This window comes from Rhincodon typus, chromosome 9, assembly GCF_021869965.1.
Source record: "Rhincodon typus isolate 14 chromosome 9, sRhiTyp1.1, whole genome shotgun sequence".
Lineage (NCBI taxonomy): Eukaryota > Metazoa > Chordata > Chondrichthyes > Orectolobiformes > Rhincodontidae > Rhincodon > Rhincodon typus.
In genome coordinates, this window is record NC_063340.1 from 38,011,664 (window position 1) to 38,025,944 (window position 14,281).

General features: G+C 45.0%; 1 protein-coding gene across 3 annotated transcripts in view; it reads left to right on the plus strand.

Moving 5' to 3' along the window:
- Window positions 1–14,281, plus strand: part of pus10 (pseudouridine synthase 10) — a 65,003-nt gene that overhangs the window by 45,552 nt on the left and 5,170 nt on the right. Inside the window, exons 13-18 of one of the 3 annotated variants that reach the window (XM_048601304.1) lie at window positions 1,215–1,376; window positions 6,783–6,859; window positions 6,947–7,002; window positions 7,093–7,210; window positions 11,494–11,636; window positions 13,157–13,287. In XM_048601304.1, coding sequence (XP_048457261.1) covers window positions 1,215–1,376; window positions 6,783–6,859; window positions 6,947–7,002; window positions 7,093–7,210; window positions 11,494–11,636; window positions 13,157–13,163 — 563 coding nt within the window. In that variant the 3' untranslated portion in view covers window positions 13,164–13,287. Of the gene's footprint in view, window positions 1–1,214; window positions 1,377–6,782; window positions 6,860–6,946; window positions 7,003–7,092; window positions 7,211–11,493; window positions 11,637–13,156; window positions 13,288–13,803; window positions 13,904–14,281 lie in introns of those variants that run through there. The other 2 variants (XM_048601303.1, XM_048601305.1) reach the window with 2 other exon arrangements.

Sequence of the window (14,281 nt, forward strand, 5' to 3'; positions counted from 1 at the left end):
AAGGAGTGGTTTGATTGGGAAACTGGACCTTATTGAAATGACATAGGGCGCCAGAAGAATCACAGATGTTATGGAGAACAGCTGGGAAAATAAAATTGAGGTTAGCTCAGATGAACCATAATTTTCTTGAATGACTGAGCTGATCTGAGAGGCTGCAAAGCTTAGTTTTGCTCTTGTTTCTATGTTCTTATGGGTAATTAGCATGTACTGAGGAGGTGATACATGCCACAGACACATAAGCCTGCTGCCAAAGTAGGAAACATCCTTGAGCAAACCAAACAGTCAGAGTGAGAAGATGAAAAGCGGAAGTGCAGCTAAATTGGTTTATAGTTAATCACAATAGACTGAATTTTAACAGTTTTTTGGGTAATTGCTAGTTGTATTGAGTTTATTTTGAGGGTTTTTCACTGAGGCCTACTGGACTTTCTCACTTTATCTTAAACAAGCCTCATTAGCTATTTACCTGCCCCACGGTGTCCCTCTCATCTTACCATGTGCCGTTATTTGACTGGAAGAACTTGGGGACACGGTGGCTCAGTGTTTAGCACTGCTGCCTCACAGTGCCAGGGACCCGAGTTTGATTCCACCCTCTGGTGTCTGTGGATTTTGCATATTCTCTCTGTGTTCGCGTGGGTTTCCTCCCACAGATCAGAGATTTGTGGGTTAAGTGGATTCGCCATGCTAAATTGTCCATTGTGTCCAGGGAAGTAAACAGTTACAGGAATATGGTAGGGAGGTGAGTCTGAATGGGATGCTCTTTGTAGGGCCCTGTGGCCTGCTTCCATGTTGTAGAATATTTATGATTCTGTGAACTTACCACTGCTAGGATGTCCTGGAATTGACTGGTATATTTGGCAGCTCCCCAGTGCCATCTTTAAAAGGCAGTTGTGTTCCTGGACAAGCACTGTCAGTCCAGAGCTGCCCTACATGGTTCCTAACACTTGTCTTGGACATTGCAGGCAAGGGACATTTAGCACCCCACTGTGCAGGTGGGAATCTGGAGTACCTCTTGGCTGGGGTGTTGCACAGGCAGGAACTCTTCTAACCTGCAATACTAGCAGAGGATCCTTGACACCAGACCATGATCAACTCCTCTGAGGTTACTACCCAGATCTCTGGAGGAATGCCCAATAGTGTAGGAGGAAGGACAGTGTCCTTCTTCATTCTGCCACCACTCTTTGATATCTCATTCTCACTCTCTCTTTCTTCCACAGTAACTACCTACCAGCAAGGCTTCATGTTCTATAACTCTCTCTATTGCCGGCAACATCATCTACCCCACTGGCTGTTACCCACCCCAACCCCCAGCACCACTATTCCTGCCTGCCCTCTGTACTGTCTAGTCAAATGCCCGGGACATCTCCCCACAGTAATAGGTATGCCACGCCCTTTTCATCTCCCATAATACTTGCCCTCCCCTCCTCTCCCCCTCTTCCCCCTTCTCCCCCCACCCATCCCTCTTAGTCCAAAAGAAAAGCAGCCCACAACAGTGTAGAAGGGTGAAGGCTGATCGTGGGCTATCTGACTCTTAGTTCTAGTCTGTTGTGTGGAGAACATCCTGACGCTGACTGGCCATGCCCAAGCCTCTGGATTAGAATTGGCATCTGTCCCTGACTTACTTTCCTAGGGTCCCTGACTGAAGGCCGTCGCTCTTAAGTTGACTGAGTACTACCGTCAAACCTGACAAGCTTCCTGGCTTTGTGACTGGACTAAACTGCACAGCAAGAGAGGAGTACTGTGAACCTCTGGCTGAGAGGGCATCCCTCGAAAAAGGAAGGCAAGGCAATGCAAGGCTATGATATTGTGAGCATCCAGGTAGTTTAAAGTGAGTGACTGCTTTGACAGCAAGTGAACTGGCCAGACATGCAGCCTAGTCTAGTCCATGAGCTGGGGGTGTCTCTCTGAGCACACTGACCTTGCAGCAACGTTACAGAATGCTCTCTGCATAAGGGGCTAGGAACTGAATGGTAGGTAGCCACCATCAGTCTTTACCCTTCTGCCCTGTTGTGGGCTGCTTTTCTCGTGGAGTCTGAGCAAGAAAACAGCATTTCAATGATAATTGCTGTTGCAATTTTGATGTGCAGAAACATCCTTTATGTGGTTTTGGAGATGTGCCCTGAAGTTCCTAGAGGCTGACTCATGTCACATTGTAATGTACATGATTTTAGGGTGCCTGTGGCTGGTGCCCAAGTAGCATGCCCGAGATGTTAGTGCCCAGTGTCCAGCATGGAAGTCCTTTGGAGCAAGCAGTGAGCTGTTGTCACTAGGCACCCGCTGTAACTTCCAAGACCGGAATTCTCAATGTCTAGCTCATTTAGTAAAACAGGAAGCTGAGTATTAATGAGGTGAGATATCGTGTTAATAAGTAATAAATTCTCTTAATTGGTAACTCACTGCTAGAATCATAGAATCCCTACAGTCTGGAAAGAGTCTGCATTGACCCTCCCAAGAGCATCCCACCCAGGCCTGGCTCCCCACCCTATCCCCGTAACCCCACATTTACCACCGTTAATCCACCTAATCTGCACATTTTTGGACTATGGGAAGAAACCAGCGCACCTGGCGGAGATCCACGCAGACACTGGGAGAATGTGCAAACCAAGGCTGGAATTGAACCGAAGTCCCTGGCACTAAGGCAGCAGTGCTAACCGCTGCCACAAAAACAAGTTGCTGGAAAAGCTCAGCAGGTCTGGCAGCATCTGTAAAGTGAAATCAGAGTAAACGCTTCGGGCCCATTGACCCTTCCTCAGAAGGGTGCTAACCACTGAACCACCATGCTGCTGTACCTAGTGAGAAACTCACCTCACCACCTGACAAATGTATGAAAGAAGCAGCAAGTTGCTCCCAATGTTAAAATAGGCGTCGCTGGACTTCTCACCCGATTCTGCCAGAAATCACGCCACGGACCACGTGTATTGAATGTGTGCTCAGGAAATCAAGTGCGATATTCCTCTTTCAATAATTATATGTAATGACTTGATGTGTTGATGAACCAAAGGCTGAAAAAAGTAAACAAACACTAAATCTGTACTTTTGAACTTGAGAGTCCCAGAGTCATTCAGTATGAAAACAGACCCTTTGATCCAACTTGTCCGTGCCAACCAAGTTTCCCCAAAACTAAACTAATCCCACTTGCCTGCTTTTGGCCCATATTCCACTAAATCTTTCCTATTCTTGTATCTGTCCAAATGTCTTTTAAACGTTGTAACTGTACCTGCATCTACCTCTCTGACAGTTCACACCACATATGAACCAACTTCTGTGTGAAAAAGTTGCCCCTCAAGTCCTTTTAAATCTTTCTCCTCTCACCTTAAAAATATGTCGCCTAGTTTTGAACACCCCAACCCGAGGGAAAAGACCTTGTGCATTTGCCTAGTACAATAAAGTCTCACAAAAAGTGTTAATGACCCCATTGCACTTACAGGTCATTTATCTGTGGCATGATAGACACCTAATATTGTACTCAGCTCCACTTTGTAAAGTACATGATGGCCTGAAGGCTGTTCAGTTCTTCCAAGAGTAGAAACCCAATCAGTCCCTATCTATAACCACCCTCCTTTAGCTCACTGACATCATGCCCTTTAACTCCATCTACTTCCTCAAAACAAAATTTACTAACCATGCCTCCTAAATTCTCATTCAGATCCTTTATATAAATGACAAACAACAGTGGACCCAGCATTGATCCCTGTGGAATACTGCTGGTCACAGACCTCCAGTGCAAAAAAGAACCCTCCACGATCACTCTCTGTCTCCTATCATGAAGCCAATTTTGTATCCAGTTGGCAAGCTCTCCCTGAATTCCACGTGATTTAACTTTACTAATCAGTCTACCATGCAGAATCTTGTCAAAGGTCCATGTGGACAACATCTACTGCTCTGCCCTCTTTTTGGTTATGTCCTCAAAAATCTCAATCACGTTTGTGAGACATAATTTCCCACACACAAAGCCATGCTGACTATTCCTAATCAGTCATTGCCTCTCCAAATGCATGGAAATCCTGTCTGTCAGAATCCTCACCAACAATTTACCCACCATTGATGTCAGACTTATTGGTCTGTAGTTCTCAGGCTTCTCCTTACAGCTTTCCTTTAATAAAGGCACAACATTAACCACCCTCTAATTCTCCGATACCTCACCCATGGCTGTAGATGATATAAACATCTATTGGGTTGTGGGAACCTAGGGGCACCACAGTTTCTTCCCTAGCTTCCCACAACATTCTGGGATACACTTGATTAGGTCCTGGAAATTTATCTACCTTAATTTTTTTTTAAGACCTTCAGCACTTCTTCTGTAAGTGGACTGTTCTTAAGATAGCAAATATTTATTTCCCCTGAGTTCCCTAGCCTCTAAGATAACAAGGTGTAGAGCTGGATGAATACAGCAGGCCAAGCAGCATCATAGGAGCAGGAAGGCTGACGTTTCGGGCCTAGACCTTTCATCAGAAATGGGCGAGGGGAAGGGGGTTCTGAAATAAATAGGGAGAGAGGGGGAGGTGGATAGAAGATGGATAGAGGAGAAGATAGGTGGAGAGGAAACAGACAGGTCAAAGAGGCGGGGATGGAGCCAGTAAAGGTGAGTGTAGGTGGGGAGGTAGGGAGGAGATAGGTCAGTCCAGGGAGGACGGACAGGTCAACGGGGTGGGATGAGGTTAGTAGGTAGGAGATGGGGGTGCGGTTTGAGGTGGGAGGAGGGGATAGGTGGGAGGAAGAACAAGTTAGGGAGGCGGGGACGAGCTGGGCTGGTTTTGGGATGTGGTAGGGGGAGGGGAGATTTTGAAGCTTCACCAACTTCACCAACACCTTCCAACCCAACCTTAAGTTCACCTGGACCATCTCTAATACCTCTCTCACCTTCCTGGACCTCTCTGTCTCCATCTCGGGCAACCACCTAGAAACCGATATCCATTTCAAGCCCACCGAGTCCCACAGCTACCTAGAATACACCTCCTCCCACCCACCTTCCTGCAAAAATGCCATCCCCTATTCCCAATTCCTTCGCCTCCGCCGCATCTGCTCCCAGGATGAGGCATTCCACTCCCGTACATCTCAGTTGTCCTCGTTTTTCAAGGACCACAGCTGCTCCCCCCTCAGTGGTCGAGAACGCCCTCCACCGTGTCTCCCGCATTTCCCGCAACTCATCCCTCACACCCCGTCCCTGCAATAACAACCAAAAAAGAATCCCCTTCGTCCTCACGTACCACCCCACCAACCTCCGGATCCAACGCATCATCCTCCGACACTTCCGCTATCTGCAATCCGACACCACCACCAAAGACATTTTTCCCTCCCCACCTTCATCTGCTTTCCGGAGAGACCACTCTCTCCGTGACTCCCTTGTCCGCTCCACACTCCTCTCCAGCCCCACCACACCGGGCACTTTTCCCTGCAACCGCAGGAAGTGCTACACCTGCCCCCGCACCTCCTCCCTCACCCCCACCCCAGGCCCCAAGAAGACTTTCCACATCAAGCAGATGTTCACCTGCACATCTGCTAATGTGGTATACTGCATCCGCTGTTCCCGTTGTGGCCTCCTCTACATCGGGGAAACCAAGCGGAGGCTTGGGGACTGCTTTGCAGAACACCTACACGCGGTTCGCAATAAACAACTGCACCTCCCAGTCGCGAACCATTTCAACTCCCCCTCCCATTCCTCAGATCCTACTCTCCCTAGCCTCTATGTCTTTTTCCTCAGTAAAAACTGATGTGAATTATTTGTTTAGTATCTCTCTCATCTCCTGTGGTTCCACCCATACACTACCTCATTGATCTTTAAGGAGCCCTGTTCTCTCCCTAGTTTCTCAGGATTGAGAGTCACATATAGTGAAAAACAGTGGGGATGGGGCTGGCATTTGAGTCCGCTGAGCTACTGTTGGAGGAATTCAGTATCCTCTGGACATCCACAGGACCTGCATAGGCAGTGAATTATTATAAAGTAGTCAATAGCATTTTGCAGACAAATGCAGAAATCAACTTGGACAAAGCAGGGCTCTGCAAATAGAAGATGGCCATACTAGGGATATTGGTTGTGGGTTAAATGTTGGCCAAGGCAATACAAAACTGCCCAGCTCCTTTTTGAATTGTGTATAATCTTTTGCGTCCATGTAGATGGGGCTTTGTTTTGGCACCTTCTTCAAAGACAAAGCAGTGCTGTACCTAGACAGGAAGGAGATTCCTAATGACTAACAGGGGAGTCCAGAACCAGGGGTCACAGAGTAAGGATAGGGAGTAGGGTATTTAGGACTAAGATGAGGAGAAATTTCTTCACCAGGGAATGGTGAGCCTGCGGAATTCTCGCCACAGAAAGCAGTTGAGGCCAAAACAGTTTTGAAAAATGTTTTCAAGAACGAGTTAGATGTAGTTCTTAGGGCAAAAGGATCAAGGCATATTAGGAAACAGCAGGCACAGGGTATTGAGTTTGATGGTCATGGTCACATTGAATAGCAGAGCAGGCTCAACCCTATTTCTCTAATTTTCTACATTTCTCACTTATTCAAAACTATTTTGAAACCTTAGCCTGGAATATGTGCTCCGGGAGACTGACAGACTCCGTATCAGGAAGTGCTGTGACCGAACTAAGACTTGACACCATTGATATTTTGGGTTACTAGTTTAAATAGATTATTTGGTGGCCTGAAAATTTATAAAGTTAAATATTATTTTTCATTGTGAACATTTGCCCATTTTGCATAGTTATTCTGAGAAAATAATTTTTCAACGTTTTACCAAATGGGTGAAACTGATTTATTTTCCCCTCAACACCTTTCCTGTGTTGCCAGGCCGGCCTTTTGCGATTGAGCTGCTTAACCCACGTAGAGCATCTTTTTCTCCGAATGAACTTAAAGAACTTCAACAGGTAATTGAGAAGAGTGCAGAATTAAGTTCCTTAGGATTTACAAAGTGATTTGTTTAAGCTTTAATGTAGTTTGTACATTCTTTGCAGAAAATTAATAGCTCTACTGATAAAATCCAAGTTCGAGATTTACAGATAGTGACCAGGTGAGCTTGTCCAATCAAATTAGCCTCCGTTTTTCAACTTGTTTTATTTACTAAACAAACAAGTAATTTGTTCTTGATTATTTTGTTAAGGGAGGCAATAGGACATATGAAAGAAGGTGAAGAAGAGAAGACAAAGTCATACAGTGCCCTAATATGGACAGAGAAAGCTATAGCAAAGAATGATATAGATTTTCTGCAGGATTTACAGGTACAAAGAAAACAAATTTGTAGTGTAAATTCAGATTTGCATGTTGTGTGCTAGATGCTTCAAAGGAAAAATAAACTTCCAAGACGAGACTGATGAATCTGATTCATAACTTGCATCTTTATAAATGTTGTTAAACCCAGTGAGCTTCAGGGCTTTCACTTGTGACTCAGCAAGAAGTAATTTTTGTGGGAGTAACCTGTTCAGGGGATTATTGTTCTTGCTGTTCAGTCTAAAACTAATGAACTCATCTCTTTGGGACCTAGTAAGTGCACCTTGAACTGAGTGACATTGACTTGATCTCCTGTATTAATTTTTTTTTGTAAGTTGAGTTCAATGTTTACCTGGAGCAAGTACTTAAGTTGCTTTGTCATATGGAGAAAAGTAAGTAAAATAGGTGACCAATTAGTGAATTCTTCAATGTAACCCTAATAGAAATTTGCAATAAATATTGGCAGATTTCTGTGGGCATGCTTACTAGAAAACAAATGGTGTGAGAGGTGAGGGGTATGTCGCTGAAAACTTTAAATGGGCAGAATTTATCAAAAACAGACTGGTTTGTTGGTCTTGGAGAAACACAGCAGGCCAGGCAGCTTCAGAGGAGCAGGAAAGTTGACGTTTTGGGTCAGGACCCTTCTTCAGAAATTTTGGAAGAAGGGTCTCGACCCGAAACATCAACGTACCTGCTCCTCTGATGCTGCCTGGCCTGTTGTGATCCTCCAGCTCCATACTGTGTTGTTTCTGACTCCAGCATCTGCAGTTCTCGCTGTCTCTGGTTTGTCGGTCTTGATGTTTTTCAAGAAGGATTTTAAAGAAAATATCTTGTAGTTTAGGAAGTCTGCTTCCAAAATATAAGCATTTGCTTTCAAAACTAGTTTGCTTAATGTTAAACCAAGGACATGTATGATGATACAAAAACAGAAGTTGCTGGAAAAGCTCAGCAGGTCTGGCAGCATCTGTGAAGAAGAAAATCAGAGTGAACATTTCGGGTCCAGTGACCCTTCCTCAGAACTCTTGGTGGCTGGGAAAACGTTGGTTTACGTGCAGAAAATAGGGAGGGCAATGGGGTAGGGAGTTAACGATAGGATAGAACCCAAAGAGAGAGAAGAACAGTCGGACAGACAAAGGAGTTGATAACGATCTGGCTGGGAGGGTGAATAGCTGTCAATGGGGACTGTTCATGACGAACAATAGGTAGTGTGTAATGGCACGCTGAGTGATAACAAGGCCTGGTGTGTGGGGTAGGAGCCTAGGACATGGGAGAGTTTAGGCCCTAAAATTATTGAACTCTATTGAGTCCGCAGGGCTGTAGGGTCCCTAAGCGAAAAATGAGGTGTTGTTCTTCCAGCTTGCATTGAGCTTCGCTATAACACTGCAGCAAGCCAGAGACAAAGATGTTGGCCAAGGAACAGGGTGGTGTGTTAAAGTGGCAGGCAACAGGTATCTCAGGGTCTTTTTCTGCAAGCAGAACGTAGATGTTCTGTGAAGCGGTTACCCAGTCTACACTTCGTTTCCCCAATGTAGAGGAGACCATGTTGTGAGCAGTGAATGCTGTAGACTAGATTCTGGGAAGTGCAGGTGAAGTGTTTCTTCACCTGGAAGGTATGTTTGGGCCCTTGGATACTGGGGACGGAGGAGGTAAATGGGCAGGTGTTGCATCTTTGCCGGTTACAGGGGAAGGTGCTCTCTGGCTGTGGGGGGTGTTAAGGGTAAAGGAAGTGTGGACCAGGGTGTCCCAGAGGGAATGGTCCCTTAGGAAGATAGACAAGGGAGGGGAGGGGAATATGTGTCTGGTGGTGGCATCTCGCTGGAGCTGGCAGAAATCGCATCTGATGATCTTCTGGATGTGGATGCTGGTAGAATGGTAGGTAAGGACAAGGGGAACCCTGTCACTGTTGCGGGAGGGAAGAGAAGGGGTGGGGGCGGAAGTGCGGAAGATGGGTTGGACTCATTTGAGGGCCCTGTTGACCGCTGAGCTAGGGAATCCTCAGTTGAGGAAGAAGGTAGAAATTTTGGAGACTCCCTTGTCGAAGTTGGCCTCATCTGAATATATACGACAGAGACAGAAGAACTGAGAGAATGGGACGGAGTCTTTACAGGCAGCAGAGTGCGAGGATGTATAGTCCAGGTAGCTGTGGGAGTCGGTGTGTTTAAAGTGGATATTAGTGGCCAGTCTATCCCCAGAAATGGAAAGAGAAACGTCGAGGAAGAGAAGGGAGGAGTCAGAGATAGACCAGGTGAAAGTGAGAGCAGGGTGGAAATTGGAAGCGAAATCAATGAACTTTTCCAATTCCGAACGAGACAGGGAAGCAGCACCGATGGTACCGTCGATATATTGAAGAAAGGGTTGCGGGTGGTGCCTGGAAAAGGACTGGAACGAGGAATGTTCCACATACCCCACGAAGAGACCAGCATAACTAGGGTCCATGCAGATACCCATGGCCACCCTTCTAATCTGAAGAAAATGAGGAGTTGAAAGAGAAGTTGTTGAGGGTGACAACAAGCTCGGCCAAGCAGAGGAGGGTGGTGGTGGGCGGGGATGGTTCAGGTCCTTGCTCCAGGAAGAAGCAGAGAGCCCCAAGGCCCTCCTGGTGGGGAATGGACACGTCAAGGGGTTGCACGTCCATGGTAAAGAGAAGGCAGCTGGAACCAGCAAACTGGAAATTTTGAAACCGGCATAAGGCGTCAGAGGAATCAGGAATGTATGTGGGCAGGGATTGAACCAGGGAGAGACGACTGAGTCAAGGTAGGAAGAGATGAGCTCTATGGGGCAGGAGCAGCCGAAACAATAGGTTTGCCTGGACAGTCCTGTTTGTGGATTTTTGGAAAGAGGTAGAAGAGAGCTGTGTGAGGCTGGGGGACTATCAGCTTGGAAGCAGAGTGGGGGAGGTCACCAGATGAAATTAGATCAGTTGCCGTAGTAGATATAATGGCCTGATGTGCAATGGTTGGGTCATGGTCCAGGGGAAGATAGGAGGAGGTATCTGAGAGTTGGTGCTCAGCCTCTGCAATGTAAAGGTCAGTATGCCAGACTACAATAGCACTACCCTTTTCGGCAGGCTTAATAACGAAGTCAGGGTTAGATCTAAGTGCACGGGGTGCATTCAATTCGGAGGGAGATGGGTTGGAATTGGTGAGGGGGCGGGGCAGAGAAATTGAGGCAACTAATATCACATCGACAGTTCTCAATGAACAGATCGAGTGCAGGTAAAAGGCCGGAGGGATGGGTCCAGTTGGAGGGAGAGCATTTGAACTGGGCAAAGGGGTCTGTGGAACAGGGAGAGGACTCTTGCCCAAAGAAATGGGCATGGAGGCGAAGATGGCGGAAGAAGAGTTCGGCGTCATGTCATGCCCGAAATTTGTTAAGGTGGGGACACAGAGGGTTAAAGCTGAGGCCTTTGAATATAGAACGTTCAGCATCGGAGAGCGGAAGGTTGGGTGGGATGGTGAATACCTGACAGGAGGTGGGGTTGGGAGAGGGGGATGGAATCAGAGGGAAGGGGAGAAGAGGTACGTTCCAGAGGCCTGTGGGTATCTTTGAGTTGTTGCATCTTGTGGGCCTTGATGCCTGAAAGGAAAAGATAAAGTTTCTTGTTAACATGACAAATGAGCGGAAGATGAAGTGGAACTGCGGAGTGGTGCAACCTGAGCCAGTGCAATGCGATGCTGTTGGAGAGAGAGATCAAGAGAGTGCCATGCAGTGTCACGTGCACAGAGTGTGGATCTCAGGATACGGCGAGAGCAGCTGTCTGTGGGATATTGAACATCACAGAGATATCTGTGATCCTGGGAGGATTCAAAACATGAGGGATGAAACTTCAGTTGGAATCCATGTGGGGTAAGAGTGAGCCGGAGGCAGTCACTGAGGAATGTGATATGGCTGTGGAAACGATTTTTAGCAAATACCTGGTCAAACGTCAGGAGTGACAGTGAAATTAATGTCAGTGGGCAAGGAGAGAGATTGGAACGGAATCCTGTCGGAGACAGGAGCAGAACTTCTTCAAGGTGTGCATGCCTAGAAGAGATGTGGCAGCGAGTTAAATACTAAATAAAAACCAAAAGAACTGTGGATGCTGTAAATCAGGAACAAAAACAGAAGTTTCTGGAAAAGCAGCATGATGGTCTATGGTTTGCAATTGAATAGTGAATTTCATAAATATTGAAATAGTTTTAAAGATGTGAAACTTTTTGGAAGAAAATTTCTTGACTGCAGAGTGTATATATTAACTTGCAAAGAATGGATCGTATTCAATAAGCCTGTCTAATGTTTTAACACCTTTCTTTAGGACCTAAAGCTCGACCAGAAGACTCCATTACGAGTTCTTCACCGAAGGCCCCTAGCTGTAAGAACTCGTGTAATACACAGTATGAGAGTGGAGTATATAGATCTGCATCATTTTCGTCTTTATTTAAAGACACAGGCTGGCACGTATCCTTTTTTGCAAATAAGAAAGTAAAAAATGAAACATAACTGTGATCTTTTTAGAGAATGTGTACTATTTTAACATTGCATTCAGTTTGCAGACCTTAAAGTTGAGTTGTTTCTTACTGATCCAGTATCTACAACATAGCCAATCAGTTAGACCCAGGATGCCAGGTTGGAGATGTTGTCTCTCTGAGAAACTGTCGACAGTGCAGAGTGTCTCCAATATCTCCTTTCTCAGCTGATGCTTCAGTGGCAGATTGGTTATTTATACTGGATGCACCATTGTGTGCCCTGATGCGGGTAGGGAAGGATCTATGTTAATACGCAAACATTGATATGAGAACTCGCCAATCCTTGCATATTGCTACTGCTGGTGACCTGTCTTTTTGCTCTGGACACTGGCTGATATAGCACCTTTTCATCACCATAACCATAATTAGTCAATTGGGAATATCCTGTAAGAATTATATACCCTTAAGCCTATATTTGGTCTTTTGACCTCTCAAAACTCTCAAGCTGTGAATTCTAACATATTGTGATCACTGCTCCCAAGGATAAGCACCCTAATCAAGTTTGCCTCATTACACATCACCAAATGCAAAATTGCCTGTTTCCTAGTGGGATCTACCACATGCTACTCCAAAAAAAACATCTTGTAGATATTCCACGAGTTCCTTTCCTTGGGATCTGCTCTGAACCTGATTTTCTGAGTCAATTTGTATATTGAAATTCTCCATGATTATTGTAATGTGCCTTTCTTACATATCTTTTACATGTCCTGATTTACTTTCTGCCCAACATCCTGGGTCCTGCTAGAGAACCTGTACATAAGTCCCATCGGGGTTTTTTTTTCTGGTGCAGTTCCTCAACTCTACCCACACAGATTCTATGCCTTATGACGCTATATTGCTTCTTGGTATTGATTTAATTTCATTTCTTACTAACAAGGCAACCCCGCCCCCTCTGCCCATCTGGCTGTCCTTGTCAATAGGACATGCATCCTGAATATTTAGTTCCCACCCCAATCCTTTTGCAGTCATGTCTCTGTGATGCCCACATCAATTTCACTCTGTGCTACAAACTCATTTACCTTGTTTCGTATACTGTGTGCATTTAAGTATGATAACCTAAGTCTTACACTGAGCGCCCCTTTCTCGTAGTTGTCCCCTTATCTGCTGTGACTGAAGTTAGATTACTGGCCCTTTCCATACTCTCTGTCCTATTACTTGTTCTGGAAACTTAAATAACCTCTCCTGAGTGCTATCCTATTTAGCATTCCTGCTAGGATCCTGGTCCCAGATCAGTTCAGGTACAGCCCATCCTGATAGTACAGTTCTGTCCTAACCCAATACTGATGCCTGTACTCCACAAAATTTAACCCTGTTTCCACACGACTCCATCAGTCGAACGTTTACTTCCCTAATCATCATCATTTCTCTTTGCCAGGTTACACGTGGCTCAGGTGATAATTCAGAGATTACAACCTTTGAGGTCTTGTTTTTTTTCTTTAATTTTGTTCCTAGTTCCTGATATTCCCCAAATGGCATCTGTTTACCCCAGCCTTTGTTGTTGGTGCCAACATGGACAACAACAACTGGAACCTTACCCTCCGTCTCCAGCATCCTTTCAACCTGACTCAAGATGTTCACCTTGGCACCAGGTAGGCATCACACGACGTGGGCTAGACCAGCATCCTGGTCTGTACTCCTGAAAGAGGAAAAATATAAAGTTAAGGCAAAAAAAAGTATGCCCCTCTCGTACATATTTGTTCCATAGCTTACACGGCTAATCACGTTTGAAATGGAGGAGACTGATCATTTCATTTTCTACCCTTTGGGATGTAACAAGCATCACTCTGTATCATTCCAGGATACCAACCACTCTGTGGATTTTGGTTTGTGATCACCTTTGGGTAAAGCTAGTGTCCTGTTTAATGTTATGGCTAATGGGATATGTAATGTGCAAATATCAATGAAATTTTCTATTAACTATGGTTCTTTATACTTTCATTTATCTGTTATACTGGAACTGTTTGACCTTCTAATAGACATTAGATTGCTTCAACAAGTTCTAGAATAGCCAGGTTCTAACTAACCTTTATACTGAATAAATATTCGGTGATATTTAATGTTTCACTGGACAAGTGGAAGTTTTCTGAACTGTCTAATAGCTATGTTAAAGAGTTTGTACATGGAGACTTTGGACGTACCAAACCAAACCTTGGCACCCTGCTGAACATGACAACTGATATTCTTGAACTAGATGTAGAGGTCAGAGCTCTCTCTCTATTTTTGTCTATCTTGTTTTACATCAAATGTTTGCTTGCAAGAAATTATGCAAGGCTTTTTAAATCAGGTTCCATATCTTAAGCAAGGTTGTGTTTTGTCAAAGAAGTATCAGCTTTGTTCAATTTATTTCAATTGAAGCACTGGATTTCAGTGAAAACTTCACAATAGCTGCATTACGTGGCTGCGGAATAATTCTGTGTGAATTACTAATGCTGAATATTACTGACAAAACCATGCATTTTTATAGTATTATTCATCTCCTGTGGATATTCCTCAAATGCCTTACAACCAGTTTATTTTTATAGTCCTTATTGAAGAAAAATGATTTTGCTAATTTGTATATAGAAAGGGTGATTCCAT